Below are 16,025 nucleotides of genomic sequence, written 5' to 3'. Positions count from 1 at the left end.
TATATTTTTTTAAAGTTTTGATTATTGAAGTAGAAGCAGTTTTAGGACAATCTGTGCTGCGTCTTAGTATTTTTTGGGCTTGCTTCTAGACATGACAGGTATAGGTGCTCATTATTCTTTATGCTTTTACTTACTTTTAAAATTATGTGACTGCGAAGATACAGCCAGCCATTTTTTGCTGATTGGTGCTTAACTTTTTTTTAAGGTAAAGAAATGAGATTTACACATAGTATAAATGAATGTTAACTTTTCTTGGGAGATAAGCTTGTTCTATCTCTTTACACTTCTGATGGAAGATAGTATCAGCTGGACAAGGCCATAGTGTGAAAATGGCCAATCATGCGAAGCTACTGGAGAGTTTAAATTCCATCTTGGCAACACACTGTATCATTTGACCCTAAGCAACTTAATCAATTTTTTCCCATTTTGCTGTCTAATATTGGAGAATATTCCACATTGCAGTGATGTAAATGGCTTGGCTAATTATGTGATAATTGACCTTTGAAACTTATATGCTAATTACTATAGTTTTTGCTTGCATCCTGTTCACAGCACTGTGGGCAAGACTGCTTTTAGTACTTCAGCTTAGTAACTTGAAGCAAAATCACATGAAATAGGATTAAAGACCCAAGCAAAATAAATAAATAACAACAACAATAAAGCATTAGATACATAGTAGATATCCCAGAATAGCATGCAAGGAGAATCTCCCTTCTCAGTTTGCTGTGCAGGCTTTCTTTTGCCCTCTTTTGCCCATCTGTTTGGAATATAAAATTGTTTAGACTTGGTTTAATGATTGGCTTTTGAATTAATTCTTCTGAGTCATGAATGCAAGGGAACAACTCTGTGATTGTGTCCCTAAACAGCATACTTTAGGCATCCAAGATTTAGGTTAAATCCCCGGTGTGTAAGCTGAAGTTCTATAAAGGGACATGTGTATAGGAGGAATGGCTCAAACAGGTACCCAATGTCCTCTTGAAAATAAGTTCCCAATCTCTGTGATTGTCAGGCCTGTGTTTCACCCGCTGCAGTTAATGAGGCTGTGCTCTAGTGGAACTATATGGGTAAATAGAACTAGGCAGGTTAAAGCATATGACTGTTGTCTTCATATTCCTTTTAAATCCTGGAAGAAGTAAATATGGAATCCATAAAGAAGGGAATGATAACACAAGTGCAAGCTTAAGCTGGATAAGCTGGTAGAAGAGACTTGTTGTGGGAAAAAGTAGGCTATGTGAGGTATGTACCCTTAGATATGCTTGAAGAAAAAAAATTGTTTGATCACCATGTGTGCATGTGAGGGTGTATGTGGAGCTAAACTGATGATGGTTAAAATCTACCAGGAACACTCAAGAGCCTTTCAAATGAAAGGGTGATATCACCTGAAAAACACAATGGTTTTGAGGCAACTCTAACATGTCATATGAAGTTTTGTGACTTCATTAATCTGGCAGTTTTTCAAATTTAAACCAAGTCACTGCTTGGTTTTTCAGAGTTGCCAGCCAAAACCTGGTTCTCTCATCTGACCTGGGTCTTTGCAGCAGGATTACTCACTCCCCTTAAGTTGTCCTTCTAGGTAATGGCATAGTAAAAGGATAAAAATTCCTGTGGTAGCTTAGAAATTCTGCTTTTAATGTTGCATTACTCCATCTTTTGCCAGAAGAAAATGTTTTGTTCCCAAAACAGGATTATTTTGCTCTGTTCTCCCAGATCACCTAATGAAGAATTATATCACCGTATCTCTGAAGGCATTTAAGGTCAGCTTTCCTAGGCTAAACACTTATAGGACATATATAGGGATGGGATAAATTATGTAAGTGAAGAGTTAAGGATTGCCTTGGATTGCAGGTTTTCCCATTGCATAAGCTAGGTGGACTACTTTTGAATAAACCAGAACCGTGGCCAAGCAGCAGTTGTGCAAAGTTTGGATGAAATTTAGTGGTGAGTATAAATTTGTTTTATTTTCTGACTTGAGAATGTAGCTTATGAAGTAAGAATCTAGTAATTAGGTTTTGCCTAAATTTTGTCTTGAGAGCTGAGCCCTGTTCAACAAAAATCTTAAGAGAAAGTATGTGTGTGTGCACAGATGAGAGAACGAAGAGCAGTTATTCAGAACTGAAATGGAGCTTCTCATGTAAAAGGTATGTTGAAAGGCATGAGGCATAAGCAGTGAGGTTTGAATTGAGAGCAGAGGACTTCTGAATTATGTTGTTCTTCCATTTAGTGGTTGGCTTTACATCAGTCTCTCATAAAACCCTAGACTTTGTATCTTCTCAGTTTCTGGCTGTCCAAGTGCTTCCCAAAGTGTCCTTATTGCCATTTAACACTTGGGAAAAGGAGATACCAAAATGAAAGACATGAGCTAACCACTAGATGGATCAGATTTGTCATTCCCGGCCTTAAACCATTTAAGTACTGGGGAGTCTAGCATTTACAGCTACGAGCTATCTGATGTTGGAATTCCAGTATTCTGGCCTTACTAGAGTTTTGCTTCACATTCACTGCTGTGCCTTAGCTAACACAATGGAAATGCACATGACAGATGGTACTCTGCATGCCTTATTCTCAGTAATGGAGAAAGACAGTAACAGCAATGAGATTTTGATTCTTTTTCCAAACCGTGTTTCCTTTTATCTGTGCCACTTTATAGCCATTTCCTCCTGTGTTTTTCCAATCTAATGACTATAACAATTGCTGAGATGACACAGGTTGCAGGGATTGAGGGCTTTTTTCCAAAGCACTGTAAGAACTTCCGAAAGTGCTATATAAACATTAGTTAATGTTCTGATACCCTCAAATATGAGGTTCAGGCTCTGACTGAGGTGAAGTATTCTTGCCTTTGTTTGAAGGATAGATGACTAGGGTTATGCCTGGGATTAGTCTACAAGGACTTTTTTTTTTTTGTTGAACATTTAGGGTCTTGCTAAAACGTGAATAGCAGCAGCTGAAGTTCAATTTGACAAGGGCTTTGTTAGGATCACCTAAAAAGTCAGTGTTCAGATGATTTATGTTGCTGCCTTTGCAATTGACCCACATGGTACTTTTTCACTCTGCATTTAATTTTGGAGAAGCTGTTTCATTATACACATTAATTTAGAATTACAGAATGGTCTGCAAAAATATTGTATTTGTGTTTTGAGATAGTAAATTGTCTTGCCTTTGAAAGTATGTCATAGAAAGTATGTCTGATAAATGACTCTACAAATGCAGGATGATAATTTTTATGATCCAAACTTATTCTGAAATATTCAGTTTTCTACTTTTCTCCTCCTTTCATACCAGTCAGCAACTGATAGATTAGTTTAAAGCTTCTGATGATAGTTGTCTTCCTGAATTATGTGTTTGGCTTTACAAGTTTTTTTGTGAATCTTTGGTGTCCCACTCTCTCACCCCCACTACTCACAACCCCCATTTCCCACACATAATCCCTTTGGTTAAAGCCAACTATATTCTATAGGTGCAGAAGTGTGGTTTGTGTAGATTTGTACTGGATACAGAATTGCTGAGAATTGATCAGTTTTTCCTTTCCCAAGTAAACCCTTTTGCACAGGTCTTTCAGACCCATCTGAATTAGGAACTTAGTGGCTGGCAGGTTTTTTGTCTTTTGCAGGTGCAAATGTAAAACTTAAGCAAATCATGTTCTTAAATTTATAATATTTGGCAATAAGAATCTGCACCTGCAGTCTGAACTTGGGACTTCGGTGAATTTCCTTTAACCTAATGTGAGAGGAGCATTCCAGAGTCCTATCGGTCCATGCAGTGGCAAGGATAATAATGGGAGAGATGAATGAATCTGTGAGGACACTGGGGAGGATGTGCAAGGGCAAGATCATAAGTTCAGAAGGAGATTTGGAGTGTAAGGATCTAACAGTCTTCATTTGTTTCAAATTAAAAATCCTTTAATGGCTAAGCACATAGTTGTTGTGTTTCTTACTACCTGTTGTACTCACTAACATATATATGGCATGCAATCTGTCTTATAAAATTTAGACCCTCATTATCCAATTGTATTTCCTGATACCCCTTGTTTTTAATTGACTTTTTCTGTATTTGACAAAAATTACAGCCCTTTTTAAATTAAAGAATTTTCCTTCCTTTCTTTTGTTAAAGGAAATAAAATATTACTTGTGGAATACCAGATTTCTGTATTGGAATCTGGGTACTGTTTATTAACAAAACCAATCTAGTTTTAAACTTTTTTAGTAGAAAAATTGCCTGTAGCTTTTAGCACCTTAGTGTAAGACCACTTAGCTAACTAAAACAAAAAAAAAGGAAAGAAGAAAAGTTGTGCAGTAGAAAATTTAACTATTTTTTCTTTCTCTGTTTTATAGGCTTCAGGGATTCATTCGTGCCTGATCATGTGTAGTTAATTTTAGCTAAATTATCTTTCTCAGAAATTTCTCTCCTGTTTTCCCTCTGTGGTACTTACAGGCTTCTCCCAGATTGTATCATTAGCTAAATTTGCAGCAGAGACTTTTATACCGACTGGGACTTATTGGGTGGGGCATTTCGGTAAGTCATACAGTTCTTTCCTGTTCTTGGACTGAAGGGGCAGTGCCTGCTCTAAATTACCTGCTTGCTGCTCTTGCCAAGAACATCAATCTTCTCTTACTATTTATTATGTTACTTTATGAGCCTTCCTTTGAGATGGACAAAGTTTTGGGGTCTGATCTGAATGGGGGTCTTCATGCTCTACAGCCATTTACCACAGTTACATAAATAACTGTTGTCCACGTGGCTGGTCTTAAAGCCCATGTGCGTGAGGCAGGGCAACTTTCACCTCTCACTGAAAAATTTATTTCACCACAGTACTTTGTTAACCCTGTGTAAGGACCTCTCTTTAACACTGAAACAATTAAAAGATTTGTCTAGGTGCTTCTGGTTTTAAAACATAGAAATTGCTTAACGTAAGTTTAAAATAATGCAGTCGAGCACTGTGAAGTCTGATAGAAAACCTGCATTACATTAACTCTTTTGGACAGCCCTTCCAAAGAGTGATCTGTCTGTGTTCATTCGCTCCAAACCTACCTCCAGGAAACTGCCCAAAGTGGGGGATCAAAGCAGGCAGTGTGCCAAAGGTTAGTGTTTCAGACAGTCTGGCACATGCTGAAAGCTTGGTCTTTCCTGTACTAAGCCATGGGCAGATGTCCATTAAGAATGATTAGGCAAAATTTATATAAAGGCTTTGTAAAATGTTGTGTGTGTGGTTGTGTTGTGCGTCCTGTCCCGCCCCCCCAATCCTCTTAATTGAGAAGTTTTGTGTGGGTGTGTATTTTTTCTAAATTTATAAACTTTGGCTTTTGCCCTTGTCCGGTAGAGACTGCTCACCCTCCCTTTTCCGTTCCCGGGCGGGTTGCTCTTCTGTTATTTCAGTTCAGTAATTTTCTCCAACACTGTCCTGTTTTGCTTTATGAAGTGCTTGCAATAGCCCTTTCAGTGCTGCTGTCATCTTTTCCTTAAATCAGTACTGGTTGTTGTATTTGGTGGTGTTTGTTTTTTTTTTTTAAACAAACAAACAACAAAACAAAACTCTTAAAAAGCAAATTAAAAACTTCCCATGTGTTACTGCTTTTTGTTTGTATATAGGGAACGTGATACAGCTTTCATTTGTATATTGACCATTGTAGTGTCTCCACACAGGGTTTTTTCTTTTCAATACTAAGTCAAACCCCCCACTGAAATGGGATTTCTTTACAGCTTTGGCAAAGGAATCCCTTCAGCTCTGAAGCCGAGGCAGCACTATCTTCATGTGCAGAATGAATTAGCAAAATTTGGGGAAAACATTTATTTCCAGCTATCTCTCAAAATCAATTTTCTTGTTCTCTTCTTTTACTTTTCATTCCCTGTCCAGCAGTGATTGATATTGACCTCTAAGCTCCTTGTTTCTCTAATATCAGTGTTTAAAAGTCTGAATTAGCTAAGTAGTTAAGTAGAAGTAAGATGAATCTGAGTGACCCACTGTTTTGGAGCCCTGTGTGATATATGAACTAGTACAAAATGCTGCAAGTGTGTAATCAGATGAGAAAAGTAGATTCAAATTTATTTCTTGTAACAATTCAGTGTTTCAGTGATTATCTTGTGAATTAACTTGGCCAGCCCTTAAGTGCAAGTTATAATGCAAGACAGTAGAAAACAAAGTTAAGCATTAGGTTAGTGGGTATTTTCCAGAAGAAAGGGAGTAAATTGTTATCTTCAATAGTGGGACAAATTCAAATAGATTTTTCAAAAACATTAGAGGGAATGGGTCAAGGATACATGTATAAAATAACACTAAATGCTGTAGAAGTAACTTTAACACTTGTGGAAAAGCCACAGCTCTGGAAACAGGGTACATATGGGCATAGTGTCTCCTCTCTTTCCTGACCAGATGTGGAGAACTGAGGTTGCTAGTGAGTGTTTCTTTTTAGATGTAGAAAGATGTTTCATTCATATGCAAAACTCTCCCTGGATGAATAATTAAGCTCTGAGTGTACTGTAAGCCTTTCCAAGTAGTAGGGGAGTAGCTATTCTCTTCTGTACCCAGCTTTTTACTTAACATGTACGTTTCCTTATAAAATTGAGGGTGGGTTTTTTTGTAATAGTAATTGAAACAGAGATCTGAGTGCTGTTTTCAAAGCACAGTGTGGCTGGGAGACGGTTCAAAATGGTAAATCATCCATACTAATTTCTGTTATGTGAAGAACTGTACTTTGAGCTAACATCCAAAATAACTGGCCCAAATGGTCCTGTTGAAATTCCCCTCAGAATCAGAGCAGTAATTGGATGAATGTTTAGCAAGGGAACAAATAATCCATGCTAAAGTTTATGGATTCTGCTTGGGAAAAGGACTAAAAGAGAAGTGGGCTGTAAGAATGCTTTATTTGTTAGAGGTGATCTTAAGGAGACATAAAGATGTTTTCCCTCCTCCTATGTGTTTTCACCACAGTAATGATGATTCAGCTTGTGTACGCTCTCTAGAATGCGTACTGTAAGGAGAGAGATGAGAAGCATTTCTTTAGGTGCAGCTAATTGAAAAACTGTAGGAGATTATCGTAAGGCAGCATGTTATACACATTGAGTTGTCTACTGCAGTGAGATTATTGTCTTTATTTTCATGTTGTCTCAAAGGAAGGGTTTTTTAATCCTTGTTAACCAAACACGCTTCTCCAGAAGACTTCTCTGAAGCAGAAATTCATTGTTTCTGAAGCAGTTGTGTTGGCAAGTAGGCTTTTACTGTGTTTCTGTGGTAAGTTCTTTTGTCCATGATAGTATTTTGGGATCCCAGCATCAGTGTGGCTGGCTCTGGCTCCAATTGGACAGTTTATATTTAGTTGCTGGTTTCCTGTAATAGTTTTCAGATGGAGTTGTTAAAGAACACATACCCTTGTGCTGCTGTAATCCCTGAAAGAGCATGGGGAAGTGAAAAAGAAAAAACCATTGATGTCTTTCAGCAGAAGTAGAGTTTGGAAAAAAACAGCAGCTGCTTGCACCAACAGAATGCTGAAATTTATTTTTAAGAAATTGAGTAGCCAGTAAAAACAAAATGCGCAGAAAATCTGTGGTACAACGCTTACATTTTGCATCCAGAAAGGGGCTTTAAAAAAATACTGGAAAGGTCTCCTTTTTTAAGTTACAAAAATTGTATGTATCCAGTTTACAGAAGTACTCATTTGCTATTAAGTAATAGTCATCAGACACCACCTCATGATATGTCCTGTGTTCCATATTGCTGGTACACTTCCAATGCAAATTAGTAGATATCAAAAAAACCTAGTGTCATATATGCTTTAATTATGTTGTCAGATGCATCTTTTCAGTGAGGCATGACTTCTTTCTATTAAAACTGAAGACATAACAGGTTTACTCTGAGTCTGGATTTAAGACCATCTCTCCAGGAACTTCTCAGAAATCTGTGCTTCCAAGAAGAAATTTAAGTTCCAAGTTTACATTTGATTCTGGGTTTGCAGAGTGTTTAGAAATTATCTTTATGTAAAATTTTAACTTTTCTCTGAATTATTAACCAAATAAATAATCCTAATTTTCTTCGATAAGCTTCCAAGAAGGTGTCTCTGCTTTATGCAGTGATGGTAGGTAGCTGTCTGCAGGGACTGAACTTGTAGCTCTTATGTGGCCATAGTGAATCTTCATTCACTCCTGAGGGACAGCAGGGCCTGACTGTAGCAACTAGAAGAATCAGGCCCTGGTGCCAGCCAGCACATAGGTAGGATCTTTGCAAAGTTGATGGTTAAGAACATGAAGTGTAATTCTTTCTCATGATGTATATGATAAAAACAGAGTGCTGCTACCACTGTGGTGGTGATGTATTGGAACTATTTGCAGTCCTGGCCATATAACTTATTTTGAGGAAAAAAATCTAAAGCATGCTGTAATCTAGTTTGACTTGAGCTACTTTGCCTCATGTGGTTTCACAGCACAATTTTCATTCTTCCTTTGAGCTAGTAATGGAAGCAAATCATATAAAGCTAGGGATGAGAGAGACCTGTAAGGTCACCTAGTCAGTCCCCAGCTCTGGAGCATGATCATCTCAAAAGCCTGTAATAACGGATATTCTCTAGTCTGCTCCTGTACTTATAAAACAAACAAACACCAATGAAACAACAACAACAACAAACTCAAACAGATAAAAAAAAATCTAATACTATCCTGGTCTGTTTCTTGCTTAATTCAAGTTCCTTTGTGATAGAGCAGGAGGAACATTTTGTTTCCTTTCTCTTTACAGCAGTGTTCTACATTCTTGGAAGGTGTTATGTTGTTTTCCTCCCTTGGTTTTCTCATCTGTGGGATGGATAATATTCTTAGGCTGCAGCTAATTCTACATCTGTCTTCAACTAGGGTGCCAAGGGTTGGGCATGGTATTCCAGATGAGGCCTGATAGATGCTGAGAATTACTTTCTATCTTGCAGGCACAGCATATTTGTACAGCTCAGTTTCATTGCCTTTTATCAACAGTACGACATGTTGATTTCTTCAGCCTGTAATTCATTGTAACCCTTTTGTCTCTCACCATTTGTGATCTAATCAGTCCCTATACAGGTATACTTGATTACACCTAATTGTATAAACTCAGGCACCTAGGAAGAAATTAAGCAATTAATCTGTTTTCTTTAGGCTGTTTTTCTATAACTCTTAATTTTTCAGAAAACAAATCTGAAAGAACAATGCAAAGAGGGGATCAAAATTAAAATTCAGCTTGACAAGCATACTGTCTTTAGACAGTTGGGCCATTAAAATACGGAATAATGTTATACTCAGGCCAGAGTTCTGTGGGACCATACCCATTGCTTCCCTCTGTTTAGGTGATGAAAATTTAATCTTTATATTTGGCTAGCGTGCAGTTTTCCCATTATCCTGGAGTAGTTCCACCTAGGCCATAAGTGACAGTCATTTCAACATTAATTGTTAAAAATGTTTTTCATGTGATATATTACTTGACAGTGATAGGTTAGCGGTTGGACTCGACCTTAAGGGTCTTTTCCGACCTTAACGATTCTATAATTACTTGAGTCACTGTCAATTTGCTCACAAACAGTAAATGATCAACAATTATCTGGAGTAATTTTTGCCCTCCTGGTCGACATTAAGCTGTGCAGCTGTTTAGTTCACATCTATGAGGGAATGGTAGGGTGAACAGAAAGGGAAGGAAAAAAGCCTCATTGGAGACAGTGCAATCATGTGATTTATGCAGGGCATCTTGCCCAGGACTGGACTGCTAGAGGATATTTTTCTCTGTAGCATTCACGTGTGACTTTCGATCTGCCTGTTTTTAACTTTCTACAAGAAAAATAAACCTTTTTAACCTGTAATTGTGTGTCCCTTTCCACATGTGTAGTTTCCAACTTGATCTTAGGGGGTGAATAAAATGTGAAAAAAGTCAGCGTATTTGTTGTTTAGGGCTTCTTGTTCAGTTGTGCTCTGAGGGTAGTGCTGAATACTTGAGTGATAGTAACAGCAGGGCTTATGAGAAGGATGCTTTCAGACTAATTGGAAGAGCAGCAGCTCACCAATAAAGTACAGCTTTCTGCAAGACTTATTTAGTTTTATTTTTGCCATGCATGGAGCAGTTAAGGTATTTTATAAAAACAGCTCCTCCATGAATTTTTACCGCTTTTCCTTAGTGGGCTCAAGGATTTTTTCAGAGGTGTGTTGGGGAGATTTTACACCTCCAGACTCTTGTTTGGCTGCAGGCAGTTTCCTCTGGGCTTCCTGATAAGTGGCTCTGGTGGCGGTTTCGCATTATTCCTCACTGATGAGTCAGAGAAACAGGAAAGAGATCCCCTGGTGAACAAAAAGCACAACCACCGAACAGGTGCCTGTATTCTGGTCTAGCAGAGGACAAACCACCTCATTCTGGATTTTTTCCTAAGATTCTTATCTGCAAATATGAGACTCAAGAGGAATGGTTCATACACGCTGAACGGGTAAGAAAGAGCCTGCATCCTGTTTTGAATCTTCATCATTAAAACCACATGAAAATGGAAGCCTTTATTTTTCTGTCTAGTGATGGGGTATGTGAAATAATAACCCAGTCTTTTGTCTCAAAAAGAGTAGAGGATTGCAGCATATGAAATATGCAGCTTGTTTGGTTTGCTTTCTTCTACATTTTGTTAGATTTGCTTTTAAAGCAAATTCATTTGGTGGGGGCAAGTTAGAGTTGTCTGTGTGTTTCAAATGAGGTAGATCAGCTCAGTAAAACCACCAAAGCATGTGTGATTCCCAAAGACATGCCTGTGGTAATTTTAAGCATTTGCCAGCAATCACCTCATGCTTTGGATACAAACAAGAGCTAAACTCATTAAGTATGATGTTCCTTGATAGGGAATACAAATGGCTTAAACTAATTTTTCAGACTGACTACATTTAAAGTAGTTTCAAGTACTTGAAACTATGCTGAGTTACTCTACCACTTTTGTGGTGTTTAAAATACTGATTTAATTTTTCTCTCTGCTGTTAAATCCTCTCAGTAACAGAGAATATACAATTCCTGTACATGATTTTTAGATTTTTAGATTTTTAGATTTTTAGATTTTTAGATTTTTAGATTTTTAGATTTTTAGATTTTTAGATTTTTAGATTTTTAGATTTTTAGATTTTTAGATTTTTAGATTTTTAGATTTTTAGATTTTTAGATTTTTAGATTTTTAGATTTTTAGATTTTTAGATTTTTAGATTTTTAGATTTTTAGATTTTTAGATTTTTAGATTTTTAGATTTTTAGATTTTTAGATTTTTAGATTTTTAGATTTTTAGATTTTTAGATTTTTAGATTTTTAGATTTTTAGATTTTTAGATTTTTAGATTTTTAGATTTTTAGATTTTTAGATTTTTAGATTTTTAGATTTTTAGATTTTTAGATTTTTAGATTTTTAGATTTTTAGATTTTTAGATTTTTAGATTTTTAGATTTTTAGATTTTTAGATTTTTAGATTTTTAGATTTTTAGATTTTTAGATTTTTAGATTTTTAGATTTTTAGATTTCTGCATTTGATTTCACTGAAATGGGTTCTTGTATGTCTTCGCACAATGTAAGTTTTATTTCTCAGCACAGCATACCTGAACTGAAGAGGACTTGTACTTCCATGGTGCTGTGTTAACTGTTTATTAGTACCTGGCAGGTGACTTGACAAATTAAGAAAGTTGTTAGCCTTAAAGTTTCGTTTCATTTTGCTGCTGCTTTTAACCTTCTGTAAGCGTTGCATTAAGTACTTCATAGTGCAGTTGGCTTAGTGCTGCATTCCTGAAGAGCTCAGATACATTTCTGAGTACAGGTGTGCAGACTAGCCCAAAATGACCTAGTTTCTTTAAACTCATGGTCTGTTGCGCACTTGACTGGCACTCTCTGCACAAGAGAGGCATATAGCAGTGCAAACAGATCAGATAGGAAATAATTTGGCAGTGTTGTTCAGCTGGTCTGCACTGGTTTTGCATGCACTGGCTTGCACAATGCCATTTAGAGAGGTCCTTTGCTTTGCCAACATATGTTTAAATTAGATTTTTTTTTAAACTTTAAATTAGGCTTGGATTAGGTATTTTTAATGGCAAAGTAGATGGATGCTAACATGCTTCTGGTTTATCCTTAACTTATTTAATTACTGTAATAAAAATTCCGTTATCTGACTGCATACAAAATCAAACATAATTGAAAGTTACTGTCTTGCAGTATTTGGTTTTAAGCTGTAAGACGAGTTTGTCACTCAATAGATAGAGGTTAAGAATATGTTAGCATTGACTTGGTTTTTTGTCATAGGTTTTTGACCCTTTGAGAGATTATCTTAATTTAGAGAGTCAATTAAGAAATTATGCTGAAATGCAAGATGTAATTAATATTGCTTATATTAAAGGAATTCTTTAAATTTTAGTCACAGGAAGCACAATCTTTAATTGATTTGAGGTTTCTTAAAAATGAATGCATGGTATAGAACTTCAGGGAAATAAGTTGTGCAAGATCACCCTATGCATCTGTTCTGCCTTGTTCTAACTTGCAATATGCTGCATAATCATTTTAAGGAATTTCACTTGTTGTGGCCCAGTGAATACCTGGCATTACATTTTACGGCAAGCATTTAACTGGAAGTATTGTATTACAGTGAGTAAAACCAGTGGCACCCAAATGCTTGCATGAAAAAGAAGCCGCAACTGTGAGTTTGTGGGAGACTCCGATATTATCTGGCTCTAACATGCTGATGTGCTTTGCTCTATTAAACAACAGATGCTGAGGAGTGAATTTATCTAATTAAAGAAATTCCTTTTATGTTTATCTCTTGCCTAGATGGCTTAATAATGCAAGGTAATGGAAAAAGAGCTTCAAGTATGTTTTCCTGTTTAGCCTAAACTTTTGGCATGTCAGCAGAAAGGCTTGTTTTGATCTTTAGGGGTTTTTGTTTGGAACAGCGTGTTCCACTTGTCAGGTGGAGCGGTGCCCTGTTGCACAGGTCACTTCAGGAGAGGGGAGCTCATGGGGGTGGAATGTTATAGGGCAGATACAAACACTGCTGCAGCAGGTACCTGCACATGGTGAGGATGTAGATATTGTGGGGTTGGTGTTTACAGTGTAGTGTGTGAAAACGTTAAACCAAAAAACAAACAAAACAAAAAAAACGGAACAAAAAACCCAACCCCAAACACCCAAACAGGACAAAAACCCCCAACAACAACAACAAAAAACAAACCACCAAACAAAAGAAAGCTAAAAGAAAAAAAAAAGGCAGGTGGTTTTTACAGCCAAATGTGAGTACCTCAAGATCAGGAGTGTGTTCAGAGGTGTAATTGCAGAGTATGGTGATAAACTTCCCAACTGCACTCTGAATCAGACAAGGTGGTGTTACACTAAATGTTTAATAATTTTAAAATATAGAAGTTGTGCATCAAAAGCAATAGGAGGGAATTCTTTACGTTAAAAGTCACTTTGTTTGGCACCTTCCTACTGTATAGCATCTTGTTTTGTAAACTGGAGCTGTTGAATTTGCAGGAAGTTCTCATTAAAGGGTGTAACTTAATATTTGTGAGGGAGATCAAGAATTCTGTTTAGACCCTCAACTTTTAAAATGAAAGTGCAATGTTTTGTTCTCCTCAGATACTGTATCCAGATGTTCTTAAAACGTAAATAAATCATGCTGAAGTCATAAAGTTTGCACAGATTGGTTTGTCAAGCTCCGGGTAGTGTTTTTGGTTTAGGTGATGCTGGTATCTTGTATGAGACAATGAAAAAGTGGGATTGGAGAAGCCCAGTCTCTAGGATACAGAGGTTATGTGAAGACCCTTACACCTTCTACATAAAGATCCTCCCTTTTCCTTTTAATAGTTCTGTCTTTGACATCATAAGGAACTCCCCAAAACTGCAGATATTTGATCAAGTCTTCAGGAAAATCTGGATTCTTGTTAATTAATTTTGCTTGCAAAAAAGGAACTGTAGCAAGAGTCATCACAATTAGTGTTTTCTTTTGGTATGATTTGGTCAGGCTCTGATTGCACTTGTAAACTCATAAAGGAGGAAGATTGCAAGGGGAGCTAGATACTTGAAAATGTTTTCAGACCTAATACTAGCAAAAAGCTCCCCCTACCTAGCCTTTCTCCTGTTCCACTGTACCTCAGCTGATACTAGCGTAAGAACTGCACATATAAACTGGAAACACATAAAATCCAGAGTTTCACTTAAAAACAGTGATTTGTAGCTATTCTCTGAGCCTGTCTCACTGGACACAGGCATGTTTGCTCTTGCTTTTTGAAGCAGGTAATGGTTATGCATGTTTCTAGAAACCGAGGGATCTGGTGCTGAGATTCATGAGAGGACACTGAGTTAGGACACCTACCTTATCTTGCTGGGACTGAGGGAGAAATCTTACCTGCCAGCTTCTCTTTGGCAACGTTAAGTCAGGCTCGCTGTTCTGTGCTGATTAGATTTCTTTGCATTGCAAAGTTTCTTTCTATAAACGATCTCTTTGAAGGTCATCTTAACTTGGGAGATGTTAATTTATTTGCTTGGTGCTGTGTTTATTGACAGTGAAAAATGCAGTGGCACTGTAATAATTTGTCATTTTTTTCTCTTTGCAAATGCTATTTTTGTCTTCTCTTGTACCTTTAGCATTTGGAATTAATGGTAGTCACTATAAGTCTGCAGACTGCTAAGGTGCCATAACGAATATTGTTTATTACACATCTATTTCCTCTTTTTCTCCTAATGACTTAAGTTTAAGGAAGGGTGTAAATCCAAGCATGGATTTCACAAGATATGATCTCAACCCACCCGAAACAAATATACAGCTTGAACTTTGGTAGTGTCATCTAAGCTTCCTGTGCCTTTTAAAATCATAATGTATGGGCCTATGCATTCCTGTAACCTTTGTACTGGTGCAGACAGGACCATGCCCATGCTGGTTTACCTTCACAACGGCCATGCCCACTGTAGAAAAGCTTTGCTGCAGTGTTAAGTAGATTGTGCAGTTGAAGACCTCCTTTTGGACAGCTGGCAACTTGCTGACCTTGCTTCAGATGTTGTACGTTATACTAACAAACCGTCTACTAGGTGAAATTATACCCGAACTGGGATTTCTGATGACCCTGGTCAGTGAGCCACGTGATGCCTCATCACTCTTTTCTGCTTGGCATGGCAATTTTGACAAGGCCATGCAATGTACACTTGATCTGCAATATTGTCTAAATTAGTGCAGGTTTAAAAACTTGATAACTGTCCAAAGATTACTGTTAAAACTAAGCAATGATCTCTGCAACTCCTGCATAGTAAACAGCCCAAACTCATGGTAATGGAAACTGAACAGCATGTACAATAGGTTATTTATTGAAATGAATATGTAGTACAAAGTAAAATGTTTGTGTTAATTAAATAATTTTTATATTCTCATAATTACTGTACCTGACTGCGCACTGCTGTGTGGCGTGTTTCCCTGGGACATTTTTAAGTGTCAAAGGAATGTTGCTAGGTCGTGCATTTAGAAATCTGGCATGGTGAAAGCTTTGAAAATGCAGTGTTTGCAGCTAACATCTCAGTTGGTGCCTGTGCTGCTGAGGAACACTTGCTCAACCTTGTTGTAAAGTTTGTTTTTAACTTGTGATGTCGGTGTTTCAACTAAGAATTCAATTAGTTTGACATCTCACTTTTCCTGCCCAGTGCTGCCCTGGGCCCTTCTGAAAATGCTCTTTGACTTCTGCTCTGCACAGAGGTGCTTTTTTTTTTTTTGCTGCACTCATCAGGACTGTGTGTACATCAAGGTGATTATATATAATCAAAGGCAGAAGTAACTGTTGCTTTGAAACAAATTCAAGTTGGATGGGGACATAATACTTAGGAATATCTTAATGATTAATGGATGCTCAACTGACTGAAAATACTGTTGGCCTGAGGTCTGTTTCCTCTGCTCCAAGCCACTGCTTTAAACTAATGAGTCTTGATTTTGAGCCAACCACTGAAAATGAAAGAGTTTATTTTTTGTGTGTGCCTGCCTTGTACTGACGCAAAACAAGCCAAGGAGAAAACGTAGTATCTTATGTTTGTTTTGCCCAAAAAAAGTAGAAATC

At 37.2% G+C, this 16,025-nt stretch overlaps 1 protein-coding gene across 4 annotated transcripts in view; it reads left to right on the top strand.

Moving 5' to 3' along the window:
* Window positions 1-16,025, top strand: part of MOB2 (MOB kinase activator 2) — a 118,342-nt gene that overhangs the window by 47,389 nt on the left and 54,928 nt on the right. The window contains exon 1 of one of the 4 annotated variants that reach the window (XM_064452494.1): window positions 2,053-2,138. The exons of 2 other annotated variants lie outside the window; for them this stretch is intronic. In XM_064452494.1, the coding sequence (XP_064308564.1) occupies window positions 2,068-2,138 (71 nt within the window). In that variant the 5' untranslated portion in view covers window positions 2,053-2,067. Of the gene's footprint in view, window positions 1-2,052; window positions 2,139-10,362; window positions 10,416-16,025 lie in introns of those variants that run through there. One more of the 4 variants, XM_064452495.1, reaches the window with a different exon arrangement.

This window comes from Phalacrocorax carbo, chromosome 5, assembly GCF_963921805.1.
Source record: "Phalacrocorax carbo chromosome 5, bPhaCar2.1, whole genome shotgun sequence".
NCBI lineage: Eukaryota > Metazoa > Chordata > Aves > Suliformes > Phalacrocoracidae > Phalacrocorax > Phalacrocorax carbo.
The sequence above is the reverse complement of the archived record's forward strand: the minus strand, read 5'-3'. Positions and strand labels throughout refer to the sequence as shown.